This window comes from Scardinius erythrophthalmus (assembly GCF_964197995.2).
Source record: "Scardinius erythrophthalmus genome assembly, chromosome: 2".
In the NCBI taxonomy this organism is placed as follows: Eukaryota; Metazoa; Chordata; class Actinopteri; order Cypriniformes; family Leuciscidae; genus Scardinius; species Scardinius erythrophthalmus.
Genome location: NC_138222.1, coordinates 35,819,509 through 35,831,932, shown reverse-complemented (window position 1 = coordinate 35,831,932; position 12,424 = coordinate 35,819,509). Strand labels below are relative to the sequence as shown.

Genomic DNA, 12,424 nt, shown 5'->3' with positions numbered 1-12,424 from the left:
ACACTCCACCGTTTTTTGAAATAGAGATTATTCACCTTCTTTCCTACATTTAGATAGGTGGGCAAATGCATTTTTGTCTCCGTGCATGCATTGTTTTAGTTTGACAGGGTCGGCGCGAGTTTAGCTTAGCATAATGAATGGCGTATTCACAACGAGTACAAATAGCGATGCAAATTAACACTAGGCGATTTCCTAGGCAGATATTGACTTGGGACTATATTAGGGTGAAGCACAGGCGAAGCACTGCTACTTGGGCGCAGAGATATCACACGACACATGAAATCCCACGACTTCCGTCAACATACCCGCGTGAATAGTAGCTGGCTATTTTTCCTACAGTACATGAATAGCGATGAACATGGCTGATTTTGTGAGAGACGAAGAGGGTGACTTCTCAGACAGTCACGATCCAGAACCATACCTCTATGAACCAGAGTTTTCAGAAGAGGAGCTGCGTGCTTTGGAAATAGAACGACAGGAGGAGGAGGTTGCGATCGCTCGATAGCCTGAGGACGTGAGGATGAGAGCCAACACGAACTGGTGGTGTGAATGTGGGGGAATATGCCAATCTATGCTGACTGAAATAGAGTGTCTATGCTGTGGCAAGTGGGACAAGTTACTGCCATCGATGACCAGGCTTAACGCGTCAGATCAAGATGAGCGTGATGTGTTGCGTGATATCTCTGCGCCCAAGTAGCAGTGCTTCGCCTGTGCTTCCCCTTAATATAGTCCCAAGTCAATATCTGCCTAGGAAATCGCCTAGTGTTAATCTGCACCGCTATTTGTACTCGTTGTGAATACGCAGGGCACAAGAAGTAATTAGGTGTTTTTGTTTTTTTTTTGATCACTTTTACTCAGGACATGCTAGCTGGCAACAAAGGATTCCATTCATTATGCTAAGCTAAGCTCACACCGACCCTGTCAAACTAAAACAATGGATGCACTGAGACAAAAATGCATTTGCCCACCTTTCTAAATGTAGGAAAGAAGGTGAATAAAAACTCCAAAAAACGGTGGAGTGTTCCTTTAAATGTGCAGCCAAGTGTTTTTCCTCACTAAGGTTTTACACATTAAGAAATTGGTAGTATTTTTAAAGAAAAATGTGTTTAAAATAAAAGTTTGTGTGTATACGCATGGATGAAGACTCCAGTCATTTGAGTAGCAAAAGCTGTACTATTTTACATGGATCAGGTCCCCTTATGGGGACTGCCATGTTGAGGTCACATGACCAGCTTAAAACTACTCATACATGTATTTTGAGGTGTGAGCACAGCTCTGTCTCCTCTTTGGATGAGAGGTATTTTGTATTGTATTGTATAGACGAATATCAGAACATATAAATCTTCTGGAAATATGTGCAGTATTTATGGCTCTAAGTTATTTCTTGCCAGACACCTCAACAGTGTTCCATTTGAACCACCAGGATGGCACGAAATCCCGCTCTTCTTCCCAGCTTATTTATGAGATCATGACTTTACTGGAGGTGCCTCATATTTTGGGAAAATGCAACCAAACAGCGGATGCTCTTTCCAGGGATGCTTACATCCAGGAGAATAGAAGCTTCATTCTCATTGCAAGCACAGGGTCATGGCACCAGAATGGCCACCCAGACCATGGTTTGATTTGTGACTTCTGACACAGGTAATCCTAGGAAGCTTCCCCCCAGGAAGGTCCTCCTGTCCCAGTTGGAGGGCAGAAATCTGGTACCCAGATGCAGCTCGTCTACAGCTTTGGGTCTGGTCACTGACCATTCACTAGAGCATTGTGATCTTGCAATTATGACATGGATGTCCTTGAAAACTGCTTTTTTGTTGGCTGTTGCTTCTGCAAATCAAATCAGTGAGTGCACGCACAATCGGTTAGCGAGTTATGCTTGCGTTTGTTGTTGGATGGCTTCGGGATGGTCCTCAGTTAAACCAGCACATTGAGCTGGCCTCTTTTCAGACATCTTCAGGGTTTGATTCTAGTGCTCAACTTTTGTGTCCCGTTCATGCCCTGAGGTGTTTTGTGGAGACAAATGCTCAAGTCAGACCAGCTGTTTGTCTGCTATGGTGGTGTGAAAAAAGCTGCTTCTGTGTCGAAGCAGAGGATGTCTAACTGGATACTGGAGAGGATTACACTGGCTTACAAAGCAGCAGGGAACCATTGCCCTGGGGTCTAACTTGTCATTCCACTAGGCCCATCACTTCTTCATGGGCTGCCTTTAGAAGAGTCTCATTGACGGACATCTGCACTGTCGCTATTTGTGCTTCTCTGTACATTTTTGCCAGGTCAGTTTTGCTGCTCATCATGCTGTGAGTCAGGAGCAGTCTTAAAGTTTTTTTTTTTTTTTTTTTCAGATGGGTGGCATCCCTCATGACTGTGTTGGTATTTGTCATCCATGGGTCAGTATGAAACAGAATGCTAGTTACGTTTGTCTTCAATGGCTGAAAAACTTCTGCAGGATTATGCATCCATATTTACGGTGAGGCATTGCTGCCACATACATATTATTTTTTCCCCCCAATTATGTCGTAATAACGATATCTTATGTCGTTTTAACGACATCTTTTCTCGTAATAACGTTAACGACATCTTTTCTCGTAATAACGAGATCTTATGTCGTTAAAACGACATCTTTTTCTCGTAATAACGAGATCTTATGTCGTTAAAACGACATCTTTTTTTGCCCTTATAAGGACATGTGTAGTCATGTACAAAATATGCCTTTATCCACATACAATTGAAAGCCTATCGCGCCATTATCACACATTCAAAAAGCTTAAGCAAATAGTAGCAGCCCCCAACCATGCAAAATTAATCAATGAGGCCCTTTTTAAAAATATATTTTATATAGGCTAAGTTTTTTTTAATATGATATATTATATAGGCCTAATAAGATTTATTTTTGTTAATAGGCTATATCTTCATTACCTAGAGATATAATTAAACAAAAAGTATTCAAAACACATCTAACAGAACATAGCCTGAGTTGTTTATTTTTTACAACATTGTGTTCTTATTTTGTTTAATTAACGAAATGTCAATCTTCGTCTTTATAAGAAGATACAATAAAATACAAAAATCTTCAAGATGTATAACGGATTGTCACCTTATAAACAGTCCTTTTTTAATGGAATAATACACCCTTATAATAAAGAAAACGCTTCAGTTATAAAGAATATGAACGCAATGCATTTAATTATACATTAAGCGTTTTCCTTCCCTTTATTATAAAGAAAATAGGTGGCTCTTAACGTGTTTTTCTATGGGAGGGTGATATTGCGGTGCACAGCGAATATTCAATGCATTCAATGAAAATATTCAATGGTATTCAATGCAAAACAAAAATGAAAAATACAATTAGCCAATAAAATAAACAAATTATTGTGGCATTAATTAGCCCATAAACAATATTTATTTTAAAGTCTAAACGAATTTGTTTAAAGAAAAACACCAGCGATGGGCGTTTATCTGTAGGCTAGTGTTTCAGCCGCCCTTTTCAAACTGGCGCAATAAAATGCAACAGAATTTGATTAGTTAAACATGAAGAGGATTATCTGTCTGGCATGACCGCTCGCTCTAACGTTAACCTAGATAAATGTTTGCTATTATGAAGCGCATATCAGAGTGTTTGTGCAGAGTGTGGAGCGCGCACTATGACATGGATGAAGGCGCCGGTGCCATCACTCGCATTTTCCTATCAACAGTGGAAACAACTTAAAATACTCCATCATTTCTGGTCATACAGAACATAATAATACATCAGTCGCAACTACTTTTATTTGTGTAAACTCACAACAACAAGAAAACGGTGTGCCTTTGTAAAACAAAATAAAACGAACAGGGCGCGCTTTCATGATCTCTGTGAATTGGAGCGCGCCTCAAAAATGAACTGACAAACAGTGTATAGACAAGCCTCAAAGACATGAGAAATATAACTATAAAGTTAATTAAAAAAATGCCCACCAACGAAAAAAAAATCCAATCGAAAGCAAATACGGTAGCTACTATCTGATTAAGTAATCCTGTCCGTAATAAAGGCGCATCTAGGCTACATTACAGCGGAGATGTATGGAGATATGTATGCAGGCAGCCTACACTGATTTAGAAAAGACTAGTTAATTAATAAACAATTAAAATGTTTCGTTATTTTTTTCAGATACATTTATTATATCATTAGCCTACTTTTGCTGGTGCTTTGCGGCAAGTTTTATGCATGCGCTTGAGCGCGGAATATAGGCTATAGCCTACATGCACCCAGGATTAAATATAAACGTGCGATTAGTCCTAATTGCTTAAATTAATGACTAGAAAAATCCTTTAGTCTATGGCAACTCTAATCAATAGCCTACATTTAATATTTGACATTATTTCATTAGTAATTATCAGCTCGTCACATTTAATTAGCTGAGTTAGCATAATTAATGAACTAATAAAATAATAAAATAAAATTTAAATTATACGGTGACAATCCGTTATACATGTGAAGATTGTAGGCTGTATCTTGAAGATTTTTGTATTGTATTGTATCTTCTGTTATAAAGGCGAAGATTGACATTTCGTTAATTAAGCAAAATAAGAACACAATGTTGTAAAATTTTCTTTTAGATGCGTTTTGACTTTTTGTTTAATTATATCTCTAGGTAATGAATGAAGATATATATAGCCTATTAACAAAAATAAATCTTATATATAATATATATAAAAAAAACTTACAGGCCTATTTAAAATATATTTTCAAAAAGAGCCTCATTGATTAATTTTGCATGGTTGGGGGCTACTACTATTTGCTTAAGCTTTTTGAACGTGTGATAAAGGCGCTATAGGCTGTCAATTTTATAAAGGCATATTTTGTACATGACTACACATGTCCTTATAAGGGCAAAAAAGGATGTCGTTTTAACGACATAACATCTCGTTATTACGAGAAAAAGATGTCGTTTTAACGACATAAGATCTCGTTATTACGAGAAAAAGATGACGTTAAAACGACATAAGATCTCGTTATTACGAGAAAAGATGTCGTTAAAACGACATAAGATCTCGTTATTACGACATAATTGAGGGGAAAAAATAATATGTATGTGGCAGCAATGCGTCACCGTACATATTAGCCAGTGCAACAAAAGCAAAAAATTACACCTTTTAAGTGATATGAAAAACAAACAAAAAATAAATGGCGGTCACTGAGAAATTAGACTGGATCTCTGCGGTAAAGCTGAGCACTCTTCCATCCATTCTGCAATACCAAAAATCATTCACACAGCCAGGAAAGCAACTACCACCATCTTTAAATGAGACCACAGTCAACAACCACTTCCCACTGTTCTGACATTCTGATAGCACCACAGCAGGCACTAACAGAAACCCAGAGCTAACCTTATGTTTTTCTCTTCTATCACTCCTATCTTTACCATCTTTAATAAACATTGGGAGGACAGCAGTAAAACACGAGGGGAAACATTCTTCATCAGGCTTTGGATGCTTTTAGCTTCCGGTTTCACAGCTGTGGATCTTTTTGATCAAATTTGGATAATGCATCAAAGAAAGAGGCAAGGAAAAAATGAAGGAAGGAAATTAACATCTATTTTTGTCTACAGAGATTTGTCTTTCTATATAATCTATATCTGTGGCTTTCATTTGAACTACAGTATGGTGATTTTTGGTTTATATCCATATACATATACTATATATATACAGGGATTGTACTAATAACATTGCACTCTAAATACATTAATATGGAGTTGGCCCACCCTTTGCAGCTACAACAACCACTCTGAGAAGGTTTTCCACAAGATTTTGGAGTGCTTCTTTAGGATTTTTTGCCCATTCATCTAGTAGAGCGTTTGTGAGGTCAGGCACTGATGTTGGACCAGAAGGCCTGGCTCATAATCTCCGTTCTAATTCATCCCAAATGTGTTAAATAGGGTTGAGGCCAGGGCTCTGTGCGGACCAATCAAGTTCTTCCAAGCCAAACTCATCCAACCATGTCTTTATGGACCTTGCTTTGTGCACTGGAAAATAGTCATGCTGGAATAGAAAAGGGCCTTTCCACAAAGTTGGAAGCATATAGCATTGTCCAAAATGTCTACCTAGGCTGAAGCATTAGGATTTCCCTTCGCTGGAAGTATGGGGCCATGACCAACCCCTGAAAAACAGCCCCAGACCGATTATCCCTCCACCAAACTTTACAGTTGGTACAATGTAGTCAGACTGGCATCCGCCAAACACAGACTCAGCTATCAGGCTGCCAAACAGAAAAGCGTGATTTGTCACTCCACAAAAAATGTTTTCACGGCTCCAGAGTCCAGTGCTTTACATCACTCCATCCGACACTTGGCATTGTGACTTTGTGTCTTCCGCTTCATGGCTGAGTTACTGCTGTTCCTAAACACTTCCACTTTCCAATTATACAGCATACAGTTGATGGTGGAATATCTAGCAGGGATGAAATTTCACAAACTGACTTATTGCAAAGGTGGCAGCATCCTATCACAGTACCATGCTTGAATTCACTGAGCTCTTCAGAACGTCCCATTTTTTTCACAAATGTTTGAAAATGCAGACTCCATGGCTAGGTGCTTGATTTTATACACCTTTGGTAATGGGTCTGATTGAAACACTTATAGTATATATAAATCTTATATAAAAGCTAAACAAATATTATTATTTTTTCCATTAAGGGCATTAAACATTACAATATACGTTAGGGTTTGCAGACAGGGTTTGTAAAGGAACTGCAAGCAGAGTAGTGAGTTCATGAAAAGCTAATAATTCATTAAGTCTCATAAAAAAATGTCTAATTATAATTAATCAACAAATTATAAACAAATTATAAACTTATAAACTAACTATAAACAAATCAACATCAGATACTAAAAAGATTAAATACTTTATTTGTAAATAAATATCATATGACAATTAATCAGAGAACCATGAATATCCAAATGTGTTGTTAAATTAGGTCAAAAGAGGTTTGGCTGACAAAAATGTTTGGGAACACCTGCATTTCATGAAAATATGAAATTTGATAAGCTTTTTTTTTTTATAAGAGAAATTTTAAAAAGGACTAGAGGCGTAATGGTTTTATACTGTACAAACTGTTCTATCCCCTAAACCTACCCATCAAAGAAATCTTCCTGCATTTTTACATTTTCAAAAAAAAAAAAATTTATTTGTATAACCTTATAATTATTATGTTTATTTAGCCATTTCCCTCGTAGTCTGCTCCCCGCAATGTGATCTCAGGTTTTAGGCTACTCCCTACAATTAAATATAAACCTGTAGGCCCACACACCGGTACACACGCACGCACACGCACACACACACGGTCAGTCATTTCTGCCACACCTTGTCTGTTAAAAGGTTTCAGTTAACTTCATCTTTCTAACCCTGTTATAAACAGACTTTCTGAACATCAAATACGTTACGATATCACTGAAGAAATGGCGCCCTCTAGTGCTGTCACTACTCATTCGACAGGGGCTGGGTAACTCTGGCCCCTCAAGATCCACATTCCTGCAATTTAGCTCCAACCCTGATTAAACTCACCTGCCTGTAATTTTATAGTGATACTGAAGATCTTGAATAGCTTGTAGAGTTGTGTTTGATTACGGTTTCAGTTCAATTTTGCAGGAAAGATCTCGAAAGTGGACTTTTTAGGGTGCTTCTCAATACTACTGATGCTTCCTCGTTTCCTCGCTCCTCTGTCCTCCAGCCCGTGACCAATCGAATTCAGCCATCTTGAAGGGCATCTCTAGCAAGTTTGCTTCCTGAAGGGTCACGAGCGAGGATAGACAGGTGGAGCTAAGACGCGAGGAAAGGAAACGAGGATGCACAATTAAGAAACGAGAAGCACCCCTGGAGGGTTAGACACTAGGCTACATTTTCCTTTCAGCTGACAATATGTGGTGAAAATTACACCATCCCAAAAAAGGGCATTCATAATTAGAAAATCCAATCTATTTAGCTTACTTTTACTAAAGGACAAGGCAAGACTGAGGGATGGAAAGGCATGTTAGTGTAACATGTAGATAACAGGGGGCGCCAGTGGACCACAAACAAACTAGGCCTACTCAGCACAGCTTTCAGCTTCATCCGCTTCCTGTCGGACAGTGCCCTCACTGAAATCCGTTCAAAAGTTTGGGGTCAGTAAGATTTTTTTGAAAGAAATTACTATTTTTATTTAGTAAGGATGGTGTTAATGCTGTTCTATTGAACTTTAAATTAATTGAAGAATCCTAAAAAATAAAATATCTAGCAAAGTTTTAAGCGGCACATCTGTTTTCGACATTGATAATAATGATAAACGTTTCTTGAGCACCAAATCAGCACAACATATTTTTCTGACCTGAAGGATCACGTGGCAGTAAAGATTGAAGTAATGACTGCTGAAAATTCAGCTTTAGCTATCGTCACATAAATAAATTAAATTTTAAAACATACAAAACTGTTATTGTAATAATGTTTTGTAATAGTACTGTTTTCACTATAATTTAGATCAAATTAATGCAGCCATGCTTTCAAAAACACTTTACAATAAGGTTCCATTTGTTAACATTACTTAACATTAACATCAATGAAAATCACTAAGCATTTATGTTAAATGCTATTTATGTTATGTTAATTATTAAAATCAAAAGTTGCATCAGTTCATGTTAGCTCAGGTGGGTCCATATTAACAAAGAATGAACAGTTGTATTTTTATTAACTAACCTTAACAAAGATCAATAAATACTGTAATTCTATAATTCTACAGAGAAACATTACATCAAAATACAAAGGAAAGGAAGATAGCGTTTGCATGAATAGCTATCTGCTCATGTTCAACACAACAGTTCTTTCCAGCTTACCTTAAAAATCACCACATACGTTGGGTTTCCGTGTTTTATGGGGACATACCATAGATTTTTATACTGTACAAACTGTACAGTTTGAAATGGTATATTCTATCCCCTATATAATAATATATATATTATCATATAATAATATTCTATCCCCTATATAAAATGTAAAGCTTTTTTAATCATGGGGACAAACATTTTGAAGGGAATACCTGGACCAGTTTTGAATACCTTGAAGTCGGTTTTCATGATATGTCATTATATTAGTAAGGACATTTGGCCCTCACAAGTATAGCTTAACTGTAATATGTCAGAAGAATCATTTTTAACTATTAACCTAATTAACAAAATAATGAGGTTTGATCAAGCACATATTTATCTACAACTTCAGATCTTGAAGAAATTGTTCCTTTAAGTGTAGTTATGGATTTAGAGTAAATCATTTATATTTATGATTCTCCATTGTTCTCATACTGTAATGCCATGCACTATGTGTATGAGCTAGTCATAAAGTGAGCCTAGTTTCTAAAGACAATCTTTACATCTAGAAAAGAGTTCCGTTTTATTATGATAGCTAGCTTCTTCATTCACAATTTTGATGATTATTCAGGTTAATTACATCAATATGAAAGGGACAAGGTTTGGATTAACATCTGCTGATGTGTTGAGCTTTTCATGGCTGTTAAAGTGTGCAGAAGCACTTAATATTTACATATACTTGTAGTTAATCAAAGATGAAATCTTGTATTTGTGTGCATTAATTTGCACGTAACAGAAGAAACCAAATAAAACCAGTGAAGTACAGTACAGGTATGTGCACATGCATGTGTGGATATTTTGGAGGCTAGTAATAATAAAGTGATGTGAAAGACAATGTTTTACTCTTTTTAATTTTGTGAGTGCTGGGATGAGACATGCATACGCCAAGCAAAAGGACACACAACTACATACAAATTAGAGACGAGTCTGTGAAGCCACAGCAAAGAAACTGAGTGCAACATTCCAAAGATGTGAAAGTGAGATTTATTGAACCTGAAACTTTATCCATCTTTGCTTTTTTCTTACAAAGAACAAAATTTCCAGCATATATAAATAAGTCACACAATATTATTTTTAATGGAAAGGTCTCAGGTTATGCAACAGTTAGTTGTGAAGCAAAATAAGAAAAGTAATTTGTCAACAGCCTAATATTATCAACAAATGGTAGCTATATGAAATTGGTTAGATCATATTAAATATTTTAGAGTGGAGAGGTCAAGACTTCATTGGAACAGTTGAATGGCTCAACAGCAGAAAGCAGATACAACGTGTTACGCTCCAGTTTCAATCAGACAATAAGCCCTTATGGATGAAAGAACAGCCATCAGCTGACAGAAAGGAATGAATTGCGCTCGTTCAAACTGAGGTCTCCAGGTTTTGTGAGGAATAAATGGTCCCCAAGAAAGAAAAAAAAGGAAAAAAAAGAATGCTCACGTTGGAATGAGTGTTTAACCCTGTTTATGTCTGCAATTCACTGCAAGGAGGGTAACAGCATCACATCGCTTGGATGCGTCACATGTGACCTACCCTTGGTTTGCTGACTAGTGGAGAGCAGATGCTTTGGTAGCCATCAGCCTGGTCGTGAGGGTTGCTTATCTTTAGGAATGTTTGGGTTTAAACTTTTTGAATGTTCATCTGCAGAGTTCAGAGATCTCTTGTTGTCCCTTTGTAGAAGCTACTCCTTACCATTGACTGTGAGAGATTTGAGCTGACCGTCCTCCTCTACCTCCACTCTCTCTTGACCGTTCTCTACAATACTGCAATGACACAAAAGTTAGCTGTACAGTGAGATCACATTAACTGTGAGATTATAATTACCATATCTAGTGGTAAAGGCTTAGTCAAATAAGCAACGATTTATGAGCAATTTGCATAGATATGTGGTAACTGAATAACTTTATGCAAAAGTGTACTGCGTAACATGCTTGAAGTTATGAGTCAAAATTAGAGGCCATTACAGAATGTTCTTTGTTACCGTTTGGTGGTGATCCTCCTTCCATTGATGAATTTGGTGGATGTTGAGACAGAGCGGAAGTTTCCCATTCCACCTCCACCACCAAAAGAAGAGGAGGAAAATGAGGTGAAACCACCCCCACCCCCACCCATTGGGCCGAACGGGGTGAATCCTACAGAAAAGATGATGATGACAGATGATGTTCAATATACAAAAAAAAAGTATGGCAATCTTACACAGAAGTACTTTTAAATTTTCACTGGCTACACACAGATTAACATACCAGTGTTAAACCCAGAAAAGGCAGGACCAAATGGAGAAAATCCAGGAAAGAATGAATCTGTCGTCCTGCTCCTGCTCACACCCCTGTGACGCCGCCCACCACCAAAGAAATCTTCAAAGGGGTCATCAGCTAAATCAAAAGAAAAAGTGAAATACTGTCATGACTGTAAATGTAAGAAATGTTACAATAAAGTGGTTTCAGATGAACAATTAATCAAGAACTACTGAACAACAGATTCACATGCTTGATAGATATCAAAGACCACTGAAACATTCGCCAACAGCACAATAATGTTTTACAGAACCTCTTTACAACAAAGTAAAGAAAATGAATTCCTGATTATTTATTGATGAACAGGATAGCCAGAGGGTTGAGGCTGACAGGTGGCCTCAGCAAACTTCCAAGGGGGCCACAGCGTGACTTACAATTTTTTAATTAAAAAAATATATAATAATAATAATAATAACAATAAATATAGCAGCAAGCAGCAATTATCTGGGCCAAGCGCAAGACAACAAGACATGCCAACTTGGCTGGGAGTGTCAGACCAACTGCAGCAAGGAGCAATTAAATAAATTTTAAGATGATTCTGGGCAAATGGCTGAAAAATCATATACAGTAACTTATAAGATGATTCAATGGTTTATCACTTTCGACCAATAGGTGGCGTAGTTACGAAATCGATGTGATATGGCCGGAGTGAAGTGACAAATAAAAACTTATTTCTGGGGGGTTTTTTAGCTTGTTTGCTGTACACCTTGTCACACAGCAGCTTTTAGGCATTTTTCTGTCTTATGTTAGAAGCAAGAAATGACAAGGAGGCAGCCTCTCGCAATGCAAAGTCAATGGAGACGGTTGGATTGTTTCCCCCCCCCGGTGTGGGCGTGGCCTAAATATGTTCTGTCTCTATTAAGACCAGTGTCATTACAAAAGGCAGATTTATTCAAAAGTTATTAGCATTTTTGGAAATTGTTATAACATTTTTACCACAAGGTGGCGCTGCCCTGAAACTGAGTCGACAATAGTTTGACGAATCAACATGAATTCCCTAACTTTTGTCGTGCAAATCGGACAAACTGTCTAAGACGAGATCGAAAAAGTTTTTTTTGGACAATTCAAAATGGTGGACATATTTTTATGAAGGAAAATGACGTCATAGGATGCAATCGAATCGTCATGAGAAATTTGTTGATAGGCCTTACGGTAAAGTTTTTTTTGGACAATTCAAAATGGTGGACATATTTTTATGAAGGAAAATGACGTCATAGGATGCAATCGAATCGTCATGAGAAATTTGTTGATAGGCCTTACGGTTCAAAAGTT

General features: G+C 37.4%; 1 protein-coding gene across 2 annotated transcripts in view; it reads right to left on the bottom strand.

Moving 5' to 3' along the window:
• Positions 1-12,424, bottom strand: part of dnajb6b (DnaJ heat shock protein family (Hsp40) member B6b) — a 33,462-nt gene that overhangs the window by 7,328 nt on the left and 13,710 nt on the right. For both annotated transcript variants that reach the window (XM_081359540.1, XM_081359539.1), the window contains exons 6-8: positions 11,102-11,230; positions 10,840-10,990; positions 10,551-10,621 (exon numbers count right to left, since the gene is read on the bottom strand). In XM_081359540.1, coding sequence (XP_081215666.1) covers positions 10,551-10,621; positions 10,840-10,990; positions 11,102-11,230 — 351 coding nt within the window. The remainder of the gene's footprint in view (positions 1-10,550; positions 10,622-10,839; positions 10,991-11,101; positions 11,231-12,424) is intronic.